The sequence below is a fragment of the Mustela lutreola genome, chromosome 1 (genome assembly GCF_030435805.1).
Source record: "Mustela lutreola isolate mMusLut2 chromosome 1, mMusLut2.pri, whole genome shotgun sequence".
Classification (NCBI taxonomy): Eukaryota; Metazoa; Chordata; class Mammalia; order Carnivora; family Mustelidae; genus Mustela; species Mustela lutreola.
In genome coordinates this window covers 5,026,820-5,049,094 of record NC_081290.1, presented here as the reverse complement: position 1 = coordinate 5,049,094, position 22,275 = coordinate 5,026,820, and the positions used below count along the sequence as shown (strand labels likewise).

The window sequence follows — 22,275 nt, the reverse complement described above, 5'->3', positions numbered from 1 at the left end:
AAAAAGATTCAAGAACTAATAAGTTATTTAGTATTTCCCGCCAAAATCTATATTATTTAAAGTAACAAGCAACCAGAAACTGATTTTTAAAGTAGACTTCACAAAGAGCATGGAGCCCAACACAAGGGCTTGAACTCATGAGCCTGAGATCAAGACCTGAGCTAAGATTAAGAGTCTGATACTGGGTCACCTGGGTGGCTCAGTGTAATGGTTAAAGCCTCTGCCTTTGGCTCAGATCATGATCCCAGGGTCCTGGGATTGAGCCCTGCATCAGGCTCTCTGCTCAGCGGGGAGCCTGCTTCCTCCTTTCTCTCCGCCTGCTTCTCTGCTTACTTGTGATCTGTGTGTCAAATAAATTGAAAAAAAAAAAAAAAGACTGGTTTGGGGCACCTGGGTGGCTCAGTGGGTTAAAGCCTCTGCCCTCCACTCAGGTCATGATCTCAGGGTCCTGGGATCGAGTCCCGCATCGGGCTCTCTGCTCAGCGGGGAGCCTGCGTCCTTCTCTCTCTCTTCCTGCCTCTCTGCCTGCTTGGGATCTCTGTCAAATAAATAAATAAAATCTTTTAAAAAAAAAAAGTCTGATACTTAACCAACTGAGTCACCCAGGTGCCCCAGAAACACATTTTTTAAATACTATTTTGCATCAAAAATTATATAATACTTGGGGATTAATATGAAAAGAAATGTGGAAAAATAGCATAATCCAGAAAACTTATAAAATTACTAGGCTATACACCTGAAACTAATAGAACATTGTGTCAACTATATTCAGATTTAAAAAAAAAAGTTTGCAAAGTCTCAACACTGGAAACTATAACATATACTGACAAAAATTAAAGAGCTAAATAAATGGAGACATGCATCATCTTCACAGAACAGAAGATTCAACAGTGTTAAGATGTTAATTCTTGGGGCACCTGGGTGGCTCAGTGGGTTAAAGCCTCTGCCTTCAGCTCGGGTCATGATCCCAGGGTCTTGGGATCGAACCCCGCATCAGGCTCTCTGCTCAGCAGGGAGCCTGCTTCCTCCTCTCTCTGCCTGCCTCTCTGCCTACTTGTGATCTCTGTCTGTCAAATAAATAAATAAAATCTTAAAAAAAAAAAAAAAGATGTTAATTCTTCCCATACTGATCTACAGATTCAGTATAATAACTTCAACCAAATCCCAGCATGTAATTTTTGCAGAAATTGACAAACTCATTCTAAAATGTAAATGGAGGATGTTATCCTGGTTATCTCAGTCAGTGGAGAAAGCAACTCTTGATCTCAGGGTCATGAAATCAAACCCTACACTGGGCGTACAGATTACTTAAAAATAAAATCTTAAAAATAAATAAATAAAAACAAAATGTATATGGAAGTATAAAGGACCTAGAATAGGCAAACAACTTTGAAAAGTAAAATCAAAATTAAAAGTTTATACTACCTGACTTCAAGAGCTACTATAAAGCTATGGTAATCATGGCAATGAGATATTAGCAAAAAGAAAAACAGATAAAGAGAACAGAATAGGGTCTAAAAGTAAATTCACATATATAAGGTCAATTAATTTTTCAACAAAGGTGCCAAGGCAATTCAATAAGGGAAAGGGGAATCTTTAATAAACAGTACTGGAACAACCAGACTGCCATATTCAAGCAAAGAAGCCACAACCTTTACCTCATACCACATACAATAATTAACTCAAGAAAAGTACCATCTATTAATTTTCATGCATTATTAATTCACCAATAATCACAACTATCCTACGTTGTAGGAGTTTTCATCATCTCTCATGTTAGAGAAGAAGGAGGAGCTGTAAATATGACACCTATTACTGTGCAGCTGACAACTCAACAAACTTAGAGAAAATACAAGAGAAACCACTTGCCCATTTCTCTAATAAATTCTCACACTAGCAGTTCCTTTTTTTCATTTCCTACTTCCTCACTAAAACAGATACAAAATAAACAAGAAAAAATGGTTTGGGATTTTTTTCTATTTGTACGCCTATCCTCCAAATTCACTGTCAGCCTAACTCCAAGAGTATATTCACATCCCTCTTAAAAAGACAGCTATAAAATATCCAGGCAAGCAAGAAAAAAACCACAGATAGAGAACAAAGTTTCCACCCTGTTACATACTCGAGATGCTATTATGTAGTCAAGACAGAGCTATCCAACACATCTGGCATGTGTTCAAGGATAAACATGGAAAGTCATTTGTCTAGCCTCCAGCATTCTCCTTAGCATAGGGATCACCAAAGGTCACTGTATCCAACTGCTGCAAATCCTCATTTGAATTTTCTTGCCTACAGTAAACCTACTAAAATGGGAGAAGGCAAAAACAAAAGCAAGAGCACTATATTCACAAGGACATCTACAATTAATATCGGAAAATTTACTTCAAGCATTCTCCTAAAACTGCTAATCAGTAAGAAGTCCTAACCAAAGAAAAGTATTCTAAATCAACTTGCTATGCAAACTAAAAGATGCATAAACAAGAATCCACAGCAGCGTGTTCAAACCTACCAGAAATGAAAACATCTTTGCTGCTATAAACAAAGAGTAAATATGTCAAGAGTAAATATGTTCAGACTCGGAGACAAATTGCAAGGGCAGCTGTAAAAAGATCACAGATCACCTAGATAAGCTAGATTGTTAGAAAGCAAGCACATCAACAACTGAGACTTCTTACCAACTCTGACAAATCCACTAGAAAAATTGGACTCAACCAACCTGTTCAAATTTGGGAAAAAAAAATACTAAAGTAACATTCTAATACTTCATACAAAATACACTTTTTTTCCATCTCCTACCTTCTAATTTCAGGGGCTTCCCCTCTCTACTGATAAATAAAACCAAAGAATTTAATATTTCACAAATATAAAGTCTTGAGTTTATTTATAGAAGCAAAAAATCATGTGTGTATAAACTAAAAATATGCATCAAGAAAATATAAACCCTCATCCACAAAACTGGTTTTTGTTGCTACAAAACGGAATCTGATAGTACCAAAAGCTAAGAATTTAACTAATGAATCTCTCTTCATAATGAACAGGTTTTCTAATTATTTAGCTTTTCTATTTATTTAGAAAATAATTAAGTCTTTAAATCTTGACTGATATGAAAGTCTGAAAGTAACCAAAGTAACTATCCCATACTTTTGACCTGAACCACATAACAACAATGCTTAAGCATCAGATATACTCAGTAAGATACACACTTAAAAGGTGTTAAAACTAGTTTGATATATCTGAGAGCCAGGGTTTACAATCTGTAAAAGCCGTATCTAAATGTACAAAATTCCATTAAAAATAGCAGAGTAGGAGTGCCTGGACAGCTCAGTTAAGCATCTACCTCTTGATCTCAGCCCAGGTCTTGATCTCAGGGTCATGAGTTCAAGCCCCACATTGGGCTCCAAGCTGGGCATGGAGCCTATTTTTTTTTTTTTTAAAGATTTTATTTATTTATTTGACAGAGAGAAATTACAAGTAAGCAGAGAGGCAGGCAGAGAGAGGAGGAAGCAGGCTCCCCGCTGAGCAGAGAGCCCGATGCAGGACTCGATCCCAGGACCCTGAGATCATGACCTGAGCCGAAGGCAGCGGCTTAACCCACTGAGCCACCCAGGCGCCCAACATGGAGCCTATTTTTTAAAAAGAGAGAGAACAGAGAGAAAAAAAAGAGAAGAAAAAAATAGCAGAGTAAAACAGAAAAACCTTAGTAACCAAATTCTAAAACTTGATAAGGCACCAAGTAAAGCTCCATCCAGGAAAGGGTTCCAAGGTGCCAGCATCTTAATCATGAAAGAATTTAAAAGGCAGAGCCAATGCTGACTCACATTGATCCCAAACAGATAGCATCAAACAATAGAGCTAATCCTTAACTTTCTGGCAAGCATAAATGCCTAGGAGAGTACCACTCTACTCACAAATGACTGCCAAGAAAGTGGTGCTTTGTACTAAGCGGAAAAGGTTGGAAGGGAAGGGGTGTCAGCTTTAAAATAGTTCCTAAAATAGTTGCTTAAAAGGATAAAGAATAAGAACTTACAAAGGCTTTCAGTCCAGCTTGGTTCCAGGAAAAGGATACTTTGGCTCTATGTGAAAGCAAAAACCAGCCATTGTAAAACATAGATACCCAGATTTTGTCAGCAAAAGGAAGAGTATTGTTCATCATTTCCCACAAAGGTAGCAGAGTCTTTAACTTGGATTCCTACTTTTTTTCCTGGCAGGTAGATAACTCTGCAAAAGCAACAAAGCAAACTAAATATAATACTCTTCTCAATTTCAATCCTACAGTCAAAATGCCAACTTCACAAACTCAAAGGTCACAGAGAAACAAATTTCCTGTTTTGTTACTTAAATTCATTACCTTCTTCCTAAACTAACCAATACAGAATTTCCTTCTTGTTTTGAAGCTGACAAAATAAGGACAGGATACTTGCAACATACTAGGAAGCTCCCCAGAGTCAAGGAATAGAATTTGATACCATTTTCTAAAACCCAATTACAAGGCCACCTGGGTGGCTCAGTGAGTTAAAGCGTCTGACTTCAGCTCAGGTCATGATCTCAGGGTCCTAGGATCAAGCCCTGCATCGGGCTCTCTGCTCAGCGGGAAGCCTGCTTCCCCCTCTCTCTTTGCCTGCTGCTCTGCCTACTTGGGATCTCTGCCTGTAAAATAAAAAATAAAATCTTAAAAAAAAAAAAACCCAATTACATATAATCTATGTCTATTCTTTCTCCACTTGAGAAAAAAACTGAATGTTATTATTAGCAATTTTTAAAACTTTATTTTGAGGTTATTTTATAAAAAGAGAAAAGTGCAATGCTTTATAAACATTTGTCAAAAAAATGCATTATAAATATGTCAAATATCCATTATTTCAATTATTAGAACAGTGTTCACTGCCCTAAAAACCTTATCATCTAGGAAAGATTAGAAAAATGTAAACGATTATTATAAACATTTATGTATTTCCCATCTCTTTCTAAAATACATGAAGGATATTCTACACTGTTCACAAATTATTATAACTTAATAAAAAATGTGTACAAATTCCCTAAGGGCCTACCAAGAAAAATAAAATAAAAATGGAGAGGTAGTATCTGACCGGTCTGATGGATTAACTGAAATGTGCCAAGAGTACTGTAACTCTAAGAGTAAAAATGACCAAAACTTGTTTATAATTTATAACTTGTCTATAACTTGCCTATACACATATACATAGACTATGTATTAGTACTCCTATCCCTGTCCTCTTATTAGCATCCTAACAATGAAATAAAAAGGAAGAGTTGCAACTATTTTTCTAAGATATAAATAATTATGGATAATGTCCCATATGGCTTTATTTAGTCTTCACCCTATTAAAATATGGTTCTCCAATGGAAACTCTTATTCTTAAACATAAATGACAAAAAAAACCCATAAATGACTTCAATATTACAAAACAATTTTTAATCCCCTTTTTAGTCAACTCATCCTGTATAATTTCTCTGATTTTAAAAACTGAGGACCACCCTCTACTCCTTAAAACCTGCCCTCTCCCATCTTCCCAATCAGATTATAAGTAGGTTGAAGGAACAGAATTTGAGTGGGAGAGGTAAGAAAACATGTATCGAATGCCCAGCCTGTGTTCAAATACTGTGCTAGATGATATGCACACATTATCACATTTAACGTCACTAAAATTAAAACGTGTTATTAATTCCCACTTTACCAGTAAGGAAACCAAAGACCAGAAAGGTTGTAAAATATCCAACACTTCATACTGTGTCATTCATAAGTGACTAAACACATGACTCCAACCACAACATTCAAGATTCTTCTACTAAACTGTGACAAATTTAATTCTAAACATATATAGCAGAAAATGCAGAATAATAATCTTTCAATCTTGGAGTGCAGAAAACTTTTCTAAAGTTCAAGACCATAAAAACAAAAGAATGACAGATTAAATGATACAAAAAAAAATTAATGTCTGTAAGGCAAAGAGACAAGTCATACAGTCAGAAGATCAAAAGGAAATGGGAGTAAAGTCTCAGTAGTATTTATAATGGATAAATGAGGTAATGTTTCTAAAAATATAAACAACTTTTACAAATCAATAAGAAAAAAATGTAAATACCCCAATAGAAAAATTGGGAGTAAAGGTCATGATCAGGCAAACCACAAAAAAGACTGGCTCAAAAAAAGTGAAAAGAAATACAACTACCCAATTAATCAAATAATTGCAAATTTTAAAAAACATATGACTTTATTATCAGAATAGGAAAGATTAATAATATAAGTGTGGGGAAACAGGCACCCATTACACAGCTGATGTGAATACAGTTCTATACATTTCTAAAGGGTAACCCAACAAGATATATCAAAATTTTAATGTGCAATCATTTAAATCCAGCAAGTCCACATCTAGAAATTTATCCTTTAAAAAAGTGTGGAAATGGAGCCTATGTGGCTTTGTCAGTTGAGCATCTGACTCTTGATTTGGGCTCAGGTCATGATCTCAGGGTTGTGAGATCAAGCCCACACTGGGCCCCATGCTTAGTGTGGACACTGTTTAAGATGCTCTCTCTCCCTTCCCCTCTAAGGCCCCCTCCCTCTTAAAAATAAATAAATAAATAAATAAAAATAAATAAACAAGTAAATGTGAAGTGTATGTATGAATCTTTTCTCTGCATTAGTGTTGATGATTGTCCAAGATAAGGAAATAAATTGCCAATCAGTAGGGGACTGAATTATAGGACATAATAAATGAATTACATTTCAGCCCTTAGAAAGCATAATGTGTGGAAATGCAAAATGCTGCCACTGCTGCTGTGAAAAAGTTTGTCAGTTCTCAAAAAATTAAAATAGAACTGCCGTACGATACAATAATTACACTCTCAGGTATATACCCAAGAGAACTGAAAACAGATGTCCATACAAAAATGTGTACATGAATGTTCATAGCAGAATTATTTATAATTACCAAAAAGTAGAAACAACCCTAACAGCTAATGAACAGATGAACGAAATATGATATACCCATATGATGGCATATTACTCAGCCATAAAAATACTATTACATGCTACAACATGAAATAATCTTAAAAACATTACACTAAGTGAAACAAAGCCAGACCCAAAAAGTCACATATTGTATGATTCCGTTTATATTTAAGGCCTGGAATAGGCAAATCCATAAGAGGAAAAGTAGACTGGTGGTTGCCAGCAGATGAATAAATAGGCCAAAAAGAATTGCTAATAAGGATAAGGTTTCTTTTGAGGATGATGGAAATGTTCTAGAATTAATAGTGATGGTTCACCCAAAAAAGAAAAAAAAAATAGTGATGGTTCACAACACAGTGAAATACTAAAACCACTGAAGTGTATATTTTAAAACAGTGATTTTTAAAATGGTGATCTCTCACTTTTTAAAAATGCTTAAAACTTTTTAAAAGCATGAGGCACATCTATTGATGGAAAAAAATGACTGTAATATGCTGTTAAATCAGAAAACAAATGTAAAAAATCAGTATACAGAATCATTCTACTTATACATGTACACATATTGCCCAGAAACAGACAATGGTTCAATACTACTAACGGTCTTAATTGCAATGAGATAGAATGACAAGGAAATTATGCTCTTCAGTATTTTTTTATATAAGGACACGTATTTCCAAAAGCAGACATGAAAAAATATTGCTCGGGGGGGGGGGGGGCAGTACTATAACAAAAATACATAAAATAGATGGAAACCAGAAAATACAAGCAAAGATTGCTAAACTAAGGGGTCTGTAAACCTCAGGAAATCTATAAATTTGCATAAGAAATAAATTACATCACCATTTTCATTAATGTCAATTGAAAATGTAGTACCTCTTTTTTTTTTTTAAAGATTTTATTTATTTATTTGACAGAGAGAGAGAGAGATCACAAGTAGGCAGAGAGAGGGGGGAAAGCAGGCTCCCTGCTGAGCAGAGAGCCTGATGCAGGGCTCAATCCCAGGACCCTGGGATCATGACCTGAGCCAAAGGCGGAGGCTTTAACCCACTGAGCCACCCAGGCACTTTTAATTAGAGCTAAGATACCTGCCGTGATATTAGCAGTACCTGTGATTTTGGTCACTAACACAAGTTATATTTTCGTTTCACATTACAGTTGTTACACATATCTCAAAATATCATCCGTACATACCACTACTTCAAATTTATGTTATTATACTCACTACTAGATCTTGCAATTTAAATGTATTGATAAAGAGGCACATATATCACAGGTTTTTTTATAAATTTTACTACTTTAATGTAACAGGTTCCTTTTTAATCTTATTTTCTTTCATTCACTTAAAATCATTATTCTAAAAAGGCTCCACAGCCTTCTCCAGTCTGCCAAAGGGTCCATGCCACCAAACATTCACCTATTATCCAAATATACCACTCATCCATTAGAGACAGGAAGGGCCACCAATCATGAGGATATTCTAATTATTCAGGCATAAAGCAATTAGTGCCTAAATCCAGGGAAAAACAGAAATCATCCCAATTTTAATTAATTTGTCTAACAGAATCCATAATTTTCTTCCCCAAATTGTCTCTCCCAAATTGTCTTCTGGTTTCTCAGTCATCTCTGACTTCTTCCTTCATACTGAATCACCACTGTCCCTTTATTAAAAGCTCTAGCTATCCCAACTGAGAAGAGATTTCATGACTTATCACTTCACATTTTAATTCTTTAAAAAAGACCTTCCCTCCTTCCATTCTAATCTCAACTGATTCTGCATACCTCAACCATATAATCTTCTTAAAGAGTTATTCCAAACTGCCACCAACCTGCTCAAAATCACTCAGTGCTACCAGTGCATTTAACAGTCATATTGGTAATTATGAGATTCTAGAACCATACTTGCACTCACTATTAATCAAAAGTAATATACTGCTATGTTCCATAAAGTATCATCTAAAACAACATTATAACAAGTCAGGCATTAGTAAGAGAACCTCAATTTATAGATGTAAAAGACCACCCACTGCTCTAGCGTTGAACACGGGATAAAACTAAAATTCCTCACCTAGGCATTCAAACCCCTCCCTAATGATCAGGTTCCAATTTGCCTTATCAGCCTCCTTGTTGTCCCTGAAGCTCTGGAAGTTAACCAGAAATTAACTAAATTCCCTTCTCATACTTGAAGCTGGAGTTGGCCTTTCTCCTACTACATATTTGTTGATGTCATTTCTACCATTTGCATTCCCATTTGATTATTCATTCATTTAGTAACAGTAACTAAGACTCTTCTATATACTAAACACTCAGTACACTAATACATAGTAGGGGTTTAACCCCTACAAACAGTTGGGCTACACATGGAGTTATCTCCCCCCTTAAAAACTCACAGTTTAATGGAAAAGTAGAAACAGAAGCCAAGGGTTATGAAAAAGGAATGCACAAGATGCCAGGAAAGCACAGAGAAAGAACATAAAACAAAGACTGGAAGGATCATCAGGCAAGATTCCTCAAGTAGGAATAATATAAGGTAAATTATTTAAAAAGTCAGTGAGGTCATCACGTGTAAAGTACTGTAGGCACATAAAACCATAGACCAAGCTGTAACTCACTCAGTATGGCAAGCCTAGGAAGTATGTTCAGGAGAGAGAAGTAATAAAATGATAAAACTGGAGAAGTACAGTAGGACAAGATCATGATGGGTTTTACACATAATCCTATGAAATCTCCACTTCCTTCTAAAAAAAGTAAGCAGCAGCAGGTTATCCTGGAAAGTACACAGGTTTAGGAATTCCAAAGACCTAAATCTGAATTTGAGCTCTGTCATGTCCTTGTTATGTGCATTTCATAAAATTTGCCTCTCTGAGTTTCAGTATGCTCAACTATAAAACAGGGATTAATAATATAAATTTTTCCAGGATTCTAACAAGAATTCATGTAAATCTCCTAGTAGAGAGGTTAGCAAACTACAGCTTGGTTTGCCAGCAATGAATGGTTTTACGATCTAAAGTATTGGTTAAAAAAAAAAAAAATTAAAACTACAAAAAATAAAAAACAAAGAATATAGGACAGAGATCTTAATGTGACCCACAAGACCAAAGTCTATGTAAGGCCCTTTACGTAACACCAACTCCTGTCCTTAGCACATAGGATCCAACCAAAAAATAGTAACTATTACTATTTTAAGAACACTTAAAGATTTAAGAGTTAAGATTTTAAGAAAACTTAAAAATGAATTTTGCAAGGATTTCTCTGTTGACAGTGTATACAAAGAAGCAGAAGTTAAAGAAGCAATAATGGATGCTGGGAGAACAAGCAAGAAGGATGCTGCAGTGTTCCACTACCTTCTTCCTTTCCTTCCTCCTCCTAACCATAAAGGAGAGATCACTTCTACCTCCTCTTCATCCTTGTAGATTATGATACAGCACTTAATGGTCTTTGTTAATTAGCATATTTTGCTTAGACTTTCTATTTATTGGGGCTTAGATCCCTTATAAGTAGTGTAAGAGTAAGTATTTTGGAGTCAAACAAATCCTATTCTAAATATTGATTTCACCAAGACTTAGGACTTGTTATTTAACTTGTATGGATCCTAGTAATAAGAAACATAAATGGCTAAATTATATTCTGTTCTAAGCTTTGTTTTTTACTTTGGATGAAACACATACTACAGTTCTAAGCACCTTATAGAAAGACTTGATTTAATCCTCACAACAACCCTGCAAGATAAGAACTATTATTATCTCCACATTACACATGAGCAAACTGAAATATGGAGAAGGGAGTTTCCCCAAGAGCTAGAAAGTGAAGGATCCAGGGGCTCACATTATTAACCACCTAATGAATGATAATCATACTCCACAGGATTTTCATGAAAACTAATTCAGATTACTATTTTAAGGAAGGCAGATGGCTTTTCACAATCCTTAGATCTCAGCAATCCAATAAATATCTGTTCCATTTCTTAGTTTAAAAAAAGATTACATTCCAGGGGTGCCTGGGTGGCTCAGTGGGTTAAGCCTCTGCCTTCGGCTCAGGACATGATCTCATAGTCCTGAGATCAAGCACCACATGGGGCCCTCTGCTCAGTGGGGAGCCTGCTTCCCCCTCTCTCTCTGTCTGCCTCTCTGCTTACTTATGAGCTCTGTCTGTCAAATAAATTTTTTTAAACATTTTTTTAAAAAATAAAAATAAAGATTAAATTCCAAACCTTATTGCCAAGAACCCTGAATGCAATTGCTGGTAGTCAGTACAAACTTAATATTTATTAAGTAAGATATACTTTAAAGTGATTAAAATCCTTGTGCTGTTTCAAGATCATATTCTGTATATTCTGTATATTCACAATATATTATTTCATAAATCACAGAAGACTGCACTGACAGGAACCTACAGCAGAAAACACTCCTGCCAGTTTTTTGGTTTTAAATATAAACATTATGATCAGACAACAATGAATATATACATAAAGATCTCAAGAAAGTCATTGCACAGAGAGACATTACAGTTAGTATCCCTATATTTAGTTCTATTCTCTTAGTAGTATTTGTTAACTGGTATTACATAACTGATCTATGTTACTCATTTAGGGAATCTATTTAAGTAACATGGGAAGGGAAAAAGATTCTAAACTGTAAGATTACAGACAGAGGTTCTCTCTGCAAAAGATGAATATAAGAAGATAAAGTGCTAGAACTTCAACTTTGTGTCACCAATTAGTGTCACTATTTTCTTCTGTTAATAAACAATATGGGGGCGCCTGGGTGGCTCAGTGGTTTAAGCCGCTGCCTTCGGCTCAGGTCATGATCTCAGGGTCCTGGGATCTAATCCCGAATCGGGCTCTCTGCTCAGCAGGGAGCCTGCTTCCCTCTCTCTCTCTCTGCCTGCCTCTCCATCTACTTGTGATTTCTGTCAAATAAATAAATAAAATCTTTAAAAAAAAATGTTTAAAAAAAAATAAACAATATGAAACGGGTGCCTGGGTGGCTCAGTTGGTTGGGCGACTGCCTTTGGCTCAGATCATGATCCTGGAATCCCGGGATCAAGTCCTGCATCATGCTCCCAGCTCCATGAGGGGTCTGCTTCTCCCTCTTACCTTCTCCCCTGTCACTCTCTCTCTCGCTATCAAATAAATAAATAAATAATCTTTAAAAAATAATAAAAATTTAAAAAATAAACAATATGAACGCCCCAAAATACCTGGCATCTGTTCAGTATGAATGAGTCCCTAACAGAACAAAGTGAACCACTCACTTCGTCAAAAAAAAATAAAAATAAATTTTAATCTGTAATGAGATTTTAATGTGGTCTGAAAAAAAAAATGAAATACATCCTGCTGCAAAAGAGAATAAATACAAAACAAAAAATCTATTACCACTTTCTAATTCTGACTTGTAAACAGGAAGACTCTTAGCTAACCCAAAATTATTTAACTTCTGCAACGTATAACACGGAGAGAAAGAAATCTTTTCAAAATATTTTTTCTAATCTGGGGGCACCTGGGTGGCTCAGTGGGTTAAGCCTCTGCCTTCGGCTCAGGTCATGATCTCAGGGTCCTGGGATCGATCCCCGCATCGGGCTCTCTGCTTGGCAGGGAGCCTGCTTCCTTCTCTCTCTCTGCCTGCCTCTCTGCCTACTTGTGATCTCTGTCTGTCAAATAAATAAATAAAATCTAAAATATATATACACACACACACTCACATATATATATACACACACACACATACATATAAGCAGAATGTACACAATTAAAGTTCCAAAAATTAAAGGGTAATCACCACTTCAAATGAAATATAACCTTATTTTGCAGAATAGAATTTCTCAAGAAAGCTATCAAGTTTTTTTAGAAAACTTAAAAAACAAAACCATTCATGCTGAAATATTTTGGGAAAAAGTTAACAGTCAGATTCATGGTATATATGGACTTCTTCATTAACCATACACTCAATAATTACAAAAACGTGTTTCCATCTTTTTAATTCTATGAGTAGTTCTTCATTTATGATTTAGTTTTCTGCTTAACTGTGTCTCCCACCAAACTAGCTATCAATGTAATCAGAAAAAAACCACAGTTTTTATTAAATGTTTTTCAAAAGAAACAATATTCTCCACTACTCAAGAAAGCTGAATTATCCATTAAAATCTTTAAATTAAGAGATCTCCAAATGCACACACGGATGGCACATGGGTCCGTCCATACATATAGAACTGCAATGGGAAGGCAGACACTTTAGGGGACACTAAAGGAGCAGGGAAGGGAGGCAATCCGGGAGCGGGCAAAGGAGGTGGTGAAAGCTAGCTCCTCTTGCTCAAACAAGTTAAGCATTATTACCTACCACATGACTTGACAGAGCATCTTCAATTTTGTAATCCCCTCCTTCATCCTTCCCTCAAAACTCAACCCTAACACCCCAGGATCCCTTCATGAGAGAAATACTCAACAAACTAGAAACAGAACGTCATCAACCTAACAAAGAGCATCTACGAAAACCCCACAGCTAACCTCATACTTAATAGAGGAAGCCTTAATGCTTTCCCCCAAGATCAGGAACAACACAAGAATATCCTGTTCTTCACACTTCTTTTCAACAACGTAATGGAGGTTTCGGCCAAGTCAGTTAGGTAAGAAAATGAAATAAAACACATCCAGATTGGAAAAGAAGTAAAAAATATCTACAGGTGGCATGACCCTTGTTACACAGAAAATGCCATGGGATGAACTAAAATATTAGACCTAATAAACAAGTTCAGCAAGGTTGCAAGATTCAAGATCAACAGACAAAAATCAATTGTATTTCTATACACTTGCAATGAACCCCTTTAAAAAATTAGGAAAACAATTCCATTTATAATAGCATCTAAAAGAATAAAATATTTAGGAATAAAGCAGCAACTTAGACTCTAAAAACTGTAAAATACTGTTGAAAGAAATCAAAGAAAATAAATACATGGAAAGATCCCATGTTTGCAAGTAGGAAGACTTAGTATCATTAAGATGGCAATGCTCCCCAAATTGATCAGATTTAACACAACTGCCATCAAAATTCCTGCTGGCTTCCTTGCAGAAATTGACAAGGTGATCCTGAAATTCATATGGAAATAGGAAACACCCTAAACAGCCAAAACCATCTTTAAAAAGAACAAATTTGGAGGACTCTCCCTTCTCAATTACAAAGCTACAGTGGTCAAGACAGTACTTGGTATAAGGAAAATCAAAGAGATCAATGGAATAAAACTAAGTCCAGAAATAAACCTTCTGTTTATTGTTAATTTATTTTTGAGAGAAATGACAAGGCAATTAAATAGGCAAAGAACAGTCTTTTCCACAAATGGTACTGGGACTAGGTATCTATATGAAAAAAACAATGTTAGACTCCCTACATCAGGTCATATGCAGAAATTAACTCAAAATGGATAAAAAATCTAAATATTTGTTAAAACTAAAAAACTCGGGGCGCCTGGGTGGCTCAGTGGGTTAAGCCTCTGCCTTCGGCTCAGGTCATGATCTCAGGGTCCCGGGATGGGGCCCCTTGTCAGGCTATCTGCACAGCGGGGAGCCTGCTTCCCCCTCTCTCTCTGCCTGCCTCTCTGCCTACTTGTGCTCGCTCTCTGTCAAATAAATAAATAAAAATCTTTATAAAAAATTATAAAAACTGGGGGAACCTGGGTGGCTCAGTGGGTTAAAGCCTCTGCCTTCAGCTCAGGCCATGATCCCAGGGTCCTGGGATTGAGTCCCACATCCGGCTCTCTGCTCAGCAGGGAGCCTGCTTCCCCCTCTCTCTCTCTGCCTGCCTCTCTGCCTACTTGGGATCTCTCTGTGTCAAGTGAGTAAATGGAATCTTTAAAAAAAAAAAAAAATTATAAAAACTGGGACGCCTGGGTGGCTCAGTTGGTTGGACGACTGCTTTCGGCTCAGGTCATGATCCCGGAGTCCCAGGATCGAGTCCCGCATCAGGCTCCCAGCTCCACGGGGAGTCTGCTTCTCCCTCTGACCTTCTCCTCACTCATGCTCTCTCTCACTGCCTCTCTCTCAAATAAAATAAATAAATCTTTTTTAAAAAATTATAAAAACTTTTTTTAAAAATGAAAAACTCTTAGCACAGAAGGATATATCTCTATGATCTTAGATTAGTAAATAATTTCTTTGACATGACATCAAAAGCACAAGCAACAAAAAATTAGACTTTCTTCAAAATTTAAAACTTCTATTCTTTAAAAGACATCATCAGGGAAGTGAAAGGATAACTCACCAAGTTGGGGAAATATTTGTATCTATAATATTTGTGTCTGTAATATATAAAAGACTCTTTCAACTCGGTGATCAAAAGATAGACAACAAACAATTAAAAAATGGGCAAAAGATCTGAATACATACCTCTCAAAAAATATATGTACAAATGGCCAATAAACAAATGAAAAGACACTAAGCTTCTTCAGGGAAATGAAAATCAAAACTGCAATGAGATACTACCTAACACTCACGAGGAGAGCCTTGATCAAAAAGATAGTAACAAATGTTGGCAAGGATGTGGAGAAACTGGAGCCCTCATGCACTGCTGGTAGGGACGTGCGATGGTGAGGGTGCTTTGGGAAACAGAAGTTCCTCAAAAGTTTAAACACAAGAGGCACCATGGGCCACCTGCCTTGCTTGGTCTGTAGAGCATGTGACTCCTGATCTCAGGGTTGTGAGTTTGAGCCCCACACTAAGTGCAGAGATTACCAAAAAAGTAAAATCTTTAAAAAGTAAAGAAATAGAAAATAAACATAGAGACATACAATCCAGCAATTCTATTCCTAGGCATATGCCCAAAAGAACTGAAACTATGTACACAAAAACTTGTCTATGAATGTTCATAACTGAATTACTCAGAATAGCCAAAAAGTAGAAATAACCCAAATGTCCATTAGCTGATAAACAAAATGTAATATATATCCGTATGATGGCACATTATGCAGCCATAAAAAGAATGAGGTACCTTGAAAATGGGGGCACTCGGGTGGCTCAGTCATTAAGTGTCTGCCTTAGGCTCAGGTCATGATCCCAGGGTCCTGGGATTGAGCCCCGCATGAGGCTCCCTGCTCAGCAAGAAGCCTGCTTCTCCCTCTCCCACTCCCCCTGCTTGTGTTCCCTCTCTCATTGTGTCATCCCTGTCAAATAATAAATAAAATCTTAAAAAAAAAAAAAAGAAAGAAAAAAGAAACCGTGAAAATGGGGTAAGTGAAACAAGCCTGTAATAAAAGACATTACGTTAAGATTCCATTTGTACAAAATGTTCAGAATAGGCATATATAGTCAGAAAGCAAATCAGTGATTGCCTAGAAATAAGGGTATGGCAGTACAGGAGTACGGGAGGGTACTCTTAAAGGATACAGGATTTATATATCTCAGGGATATAAACATTCTAAAATTAAGATGATGGCTGCACAACTGTGAATATACTAAACACCACTGAGTTACATATTTTAAATGGGCAACTTCTATGGTTTAAGTGAATTCTATCTCAAAAAAGCTGTTACAAAAAAAAAAAAAAAAAAAAAAAAAAACCTCTCAATTTTTTAAGTAGTCCCTGACCCACCCACCATTCCATTTCATGTTACTCCCTCTCAGAATGTCTACAAACAGTTTATACTGTAGAGACTTGGGTTTGTTCATTCATTGTTTTTGAAATAACTAAATTGTTTTATCTCCTTTCCGCATAACCTACAAGCTTTGCAAGAGTCTTCTACTTCTTTCATACTTTAGAACCGAGTATAATAATGGATATGGAATGGGCCCTCAAATAAGGGCGTCAATTTTCAAAATACAAAATATTAACAATCTGTACCATGAAGAAGTTAACAAGACTACTCAAAAATCTTCCTTTGGAGGAATACAGATATATATTAAACTCCTCAGATCCTTAACCAAACTGTTCAGAATAAAAATAAGTGAAGGAGAACATAGAGCTAAGGTTTCACATTATAATAATGCTAGGTAATGAAAGAATAAGTTATGATTCAATTAAAATTAAAGTTGTCCAGAGATAAAATTCATTTAATATATTAGAGGCTCCCTGTTAGCGCAGTTAATCAAAGAAAGTTGTAGCATTTATCATGAAACAGCAGCACAAGTTAATAATTAAACCTTTGTTGTTTACTTGATTTTATTGTTCTCAGGGAAGTCTCACATATATTAATTAAAATGACTCTTGAGGGGTGCCTGGGTGGCTCAGTGGGTTAAAGCCTCTGCCTTCGGCTCAGGTCAGGGTCCTGGGATGCCAAGGTCCTGGGATCGAGCCCCTCATCTCTGCTCAGCAGGGAGCCTGCTTCCTCCTCTCTCTCTGCTGGCCTCTCTGCCTACTTGTGATCTCTGTCAAATAAATAAATTATATCTTTAAAATAAAATGACTCTAGAATTATAAATACAGCTACAGCAAACAACAAAACAAGTTTGGTCCACCTAAATATTTCCTTAAAATATAAAGTAATAATAATAATTTATCTTAGATAGAAAGTGAAAATTCAGAACCGTGTTTCCCATGAAACCCTAAACCAGAAACTGAAATTCGAGGTCAACTGATTTCAAAGTACAAAGAGAAAAACTCAAAGAGCCAGAACCCAGTAGATCACAATGACAGTTGATAGCTAGATAGTAAAGGAGAGACCTACTGAAGGTTATAAAATCCAACTGTTACGTTCTCCATAAAATCTGTATCCTTAAAGAGGTAGATTTCACTTGTCCTTCAAACTCATAGAAGACAGCTCCTCCTCCTTTGTGGCTTTAACTCCTTCCTTCTCTTACCCTCCCACCTCCACAGCCCCAGCTTTACTCTTTGAAGATGGAAAGCAATTTTTAAGGATTATAACTCACCTTTCTGACATAATTTCATAAATATATGCTACCCTCTAAAACATCATCATGAAATGCCCTAAGCTGTCCACCATCTGGGGACTACATTCCCATCCCCTTCGCATTCAAATAAGGCTCTGAGACATATTCTCACCAGTCATATGTGGGCAGATGTTTGTCCCTTTAAGTCTGGTAGTTCTTAAGAAATGGCCTGTAAGTAACATGCAAGGCTCCAAGGCCCTAAAGAATGCCAAAGCCATAGATGTTAAGGAGTGTGGGTCCCTCAAACGCCACATGGAGGAAAGCCACAAGCCTGCTAACCAGGAACACCTGCAGAGAACTGTTACAAGTGAGCAAAATACAAACTTACATCTGTTAAGCCACTGAAATTCTGGTGTATTTATTACCTAATTAGCATTATCCAAAGTAATACATGCAGAAAGTCTGAAGTATTTCAATTCCCCCTAATTAAAGACATTTGTAAGGGTTATTTTGGAAAGATTGTTTAAAAGCCCTTTAAGTAACATTAAATTTTAAAATCTAAACAATTTTCCACCTTGATTTTTTGGTAACATAATTACTTTAAACAATGATAGTATGAAAAGTTCCACTGTTAATAAATTTTACTGTCCACAGGTCTTAATATTTTAGTTCAGTATATTTTCATGATTTCATGATTACAAAGAAATGTCTTCTCAATTTCCCAAATTAAAAATTTTGGGAAAAAATACAAAGTATTTTAAAACATTGTAATTCATAATGTCTAATTTGTAATATCTAATATCTACCTAAAGGCAAAATTCATTTCTATTTTATAGTTCTTAAAGTATTAAAAACTATCCATAATTTCAGTGTATCTATTTCTTTATTTTATTACCATCTATAACTCTTAAGGTAAGACTTCCTTTAAATACAACCATATGGCAGATAATTCTGTTTGTTGTAAATGCACACATGCTCATAAGACACATACTTTAATAAAACAATGACATTTTGTGTTCTAATAAAGTTCTCCCTACTATCCTTCACAAAAGTGTTAAAATTTTAGTACTTTACAGGTTTTTCTTAAAGTTTAATATTGCTGATATAAATAAAAATAAGGCCTAACTGGGAAACGTGTCATTAGTAAACAGAGATAGTACAAACTTAACCCAATGAAACTCCTCCCACATTCTCTTCCCCCTGCCTTCACCAAAGAAAAAAAGAAAAAAATCCTTTCTTAACCTCTCCATTGCCTTTACACTAAACTCCATATCATTATTTTTCCCCCATCAGAATACAATTAAAATTAAATGAACAGCACATTTACTACTCCACACAGAATAAAAATGGAAAACTATTGAAAACTGAGGATTTTTCCTTAAACCATTCAGGAAAATATTCCAAGAGATTTATGTTTACCAAATCAGTCCATGTGAACTAAAAGAATTACACAGCAATCTGGGGGGCATTATTCTTTGTGAATCTCTAAAGGTAAATTAGATTCCAGTTTCTTGATCTATTTTAATGCTTCATTGCATTGGACTATATGTGCTACATACGGTGTAAACAATTTTTTCTAGGGGTATATAGCCAAAATTCATAAAAAATAGTGAAACTGAGAGACAGCCTATTCAAAAATATGGGGAACAAAAAGTATGACTAGATAATCTCTATAAACTAATATAGTAGGCCACTTTAGTAACAATCTCGATTCCATGAAAGACATAAACTACAACATTAAAAGTTGTTTATATGTAACTTAGAGATTACCAAAAGACTCGGAAATGTTCTATTGTCTTGATTTTTAACCGACAGTTACATAAAATTGCACAGCTGTCAGATGGCTATGTGCACTTATCCATGTTTTCCGGGGCCCGCAACCAGGGCTGCAGGAGGAGGAATATTTAACTAAGCATCTACTATGCGCCAACCGTGCTTTCTCATTCGACCCCCCGGACAACCTACTATGAATGTATTATGCCCTGATTGCAGAGGAGAAGACTGGGGTCTGCAGACACTAGGTAAGCCGCTACGGTCCAACAGCTAAGAAAAATGGCCCAGCCAGAGTTCCGAGGCCTGAGAAACAAGCCCTTCAGCCACGCAGCCCCCTCTGCCGTTCCTCCCGCAGTCGTCACCGGGGACAGCGCTCGGCTCGCCCGCGTCCCTCCGCCGGCGCTCCCCGCCAGCGGCCCGGCACGCCGTGGCACACCGGGTTCGGAGCCAGAGCTGCCGGCCACTCGGCAGAGCGCGGTCCGCAGGGGTCGTCGGGTCGTGAGTCCGGGGTCGCAGCGGCGCGAGCTCAGTCCGCGCCCACGGGCGGGCGGCGCGGTGCAGCGGCTGAGCGGGGACCCACGCAAACAGCATCTGTGCTGGGTCCACGAGGCGCTGCACCCTCCCGGCAGCCGCGTCCCCACGGCCCCGGCCCGCCCAGACCGCTCTCCCGCGGCCCTCCGAGAGCGCACCGCGGCTCCGCGAGAAAGGCTACTCGCTCGGGGTCCGGACACGGCGAGCGACACTTGTTGGTCCGCGCGCTGCGGCCGGGCAGAGGGCGCGGGGGGAGCCGGGTGCCGGCTGCCGGCGCGCACGGCTCGCGGGGCTCCCCCGGCACGGCCGCCGCCGCCGCTAGCCGGGCCGGGCCGGGCCGGGCCGGGTCGGGGCCGCGGACAGCCCCGGGAACTTCCTCTTCCCCGCGGCCCGCCTGGCGCGGCGCGCACCCGCCTCTCCCCGGAGGCAGGACCTAACCTCTCCGAACGCACGAAACGGCCCCGGCCCCAGCGCGGCGGCCGGCGGGCCGGGCTCCCGGCTCCCTCCGGCGCGCCAGGCTCCGCTGCGCTCGGAAGCGGCGCTCCGACTCTCGCGCGAGAGCGTCCGCGGCGCCGGCCGCCAGCCCGCCGCGGCCCTTCCACGGCCTCCGGGAAAGACGGAAGCGGCGAGCTCGAGCCGCGCGTCCCCGAGAGGCCCCGCTCGGATTCACTTTCCCTCGGGTCGCACCGCGGCGCGGGCCGGCGCCGGCAGCTCCAACGCCAAAACACGCCGTCGCCTCTCCTCAGCAGACGCGGAGGCGGCCGAGGCGACGGCGACCCGCGCGTCCCGCCTCCGACCCTCACCTGCCCAGGCCCGAGGCAGCGCGCTGGGCCCCCGCGGGCCGGGCGTCCCGGGAGGCGTCCGAGGAGGCGGGCGGGAGGCGGGCGCCGAGGCGGGTAGGCCGCGCTGCAGGCCGGCGCGCTTCCTGCCGGGCCCCGGGCTCAGCGGCGCGGCCCCGACCCGCGGCTCCCCCGGCCCGGCCGCCCGGCGCCCGCCGCGCGCACACTCGCCGTCCCCGGCCGGCTGAGGCCGGGCAGCTCCCACCCGCGAGCTCCGGAGCCTCGCCACGCCGGCGGGGCCGCGCCACTCGGGGTCCCGGACGCGCGAAATCCGCCCCCGGAGTCCCGGGCCCTGCGCGCGGCCCCGGCCACACACACACACACACACCCCGGGACCTCCGCGGCCGCCGGCAGCGACGCGGGTCGGCCCCACGCCCGACACACACCCACTCGCTCCGGGCCCCCGGGCCGCCTCCCGCCCGCCCGAGTCCCGAGTCGCGCGGCCACACGCATCGGTCCGTCTCCCACCTCACGTCCCCGGGGACGCGCGGCTCTTCCCGGCGCTCCGGGTCTGCTGGACGCACAAAAACACTACCTCATTCTCTCCGTCTGGCCCGGCAGCGGCGGCAGCAGCCATTTCCCCGCGGCCGGGACACACACTCACACGCTCACACACTCACACACTCGCGCGCGCGGCCCCCACAGATGCTTCCCCTCCGAGCCGCGGCCGCAGACGCAAACACAAACACCCACGGGCGGGCCTCGCTCCCGCCCGCCCCGAAGGGAAGCCGCCGCGACAGGCAGGGCCGGGCCCTCGCTCGCGGGCGGGGGGCGGGGGGCGCCGGGCGCGCGGGCCCGGGGTCGCGGGGGGCCTGCGCCCCCTCCTCACCTGCATTCAGCGCGCCGGGGTCCGGGCGGCGGCGGCGGCGGCGGCGGCGGGGCGGCTGCTGCTGGTGCTGGTGCTGCGGCGGCGGGGGAGGCGGCGGCGGCGGTGGCGGCGGGGCTGAGGGCAGCAAAGACATGCAGGCAGCCCGCCGGGGGGAGCGGCACCGGCCGGAGGGGACGCGGGGCGGGCGGGCCGGGCCGGGCCGCCCGAGGAACGGCAGAGGCGGCGGCGGAGAGGACGGCTGACGGGCGCGGGCAGACGGGCGGGGGGCGGGGAGGGGGACGAGGGCCGCGCCGCCGGGCTCCGCGGACGGTGACCCCGGGCGCTGAGCAGAGGCCCCGCGGCCGCGGCCGCCGACGCGAAGGCCCCCCGCCGGAGGAAGCTGCGCCCGCACGGCCTCCGAGGCCGCGGCTGTTACTCCGAGAGCGGCGCCGAGCCCGGCCTTGGCCTTGGCCTCCCGGCGCTGGGGCTGCCGCCGCTGCGGGGGTTGCTGCCGCGCCTGCTGCTGCCGCGGGGCCCGGGGCTGCTG

At 40.8% G+C, this 22,275-nt stretch overlaps 1 protein-coding gene across 4 annotated transcripts in view; it reads right to left on the bottom strand.

Annotated features, from left to right (window-relative positions):
* The window catches only part of CNOT6L (CCR4-NOT transcription complex subunit 6 like), a 117,372-nt gene extending 95,301 nt beyond the window's left edge, over positions 1-22,071 (bottom strand). The window contains exon 1 of one of the 4 annotated variants that reach the window (XM_059157774.1): positions 21,750-22,071. Coding sequence is in view for 1 of the 4 variants with exons in the window: in XM_059157551.1 (XP_059013534.1) it covers positions 21,456-21,460 (5 nt within the window). In the remaining 3 variants the exon portion in view is untranslated. Of the gene's footprint in view, positions 1-17,949; positions 17,970-21,388; positions 21,607-21,749 lie in introns of those variants that run through there. The other 3 variants (XM_059157627.1, XM_059157551.1, XM_059157696.1) reach the window with 3 other exon arrangements.
* Between the last annotated feature and the right edge of the window lie 204 nt (positions 22,072-22,275).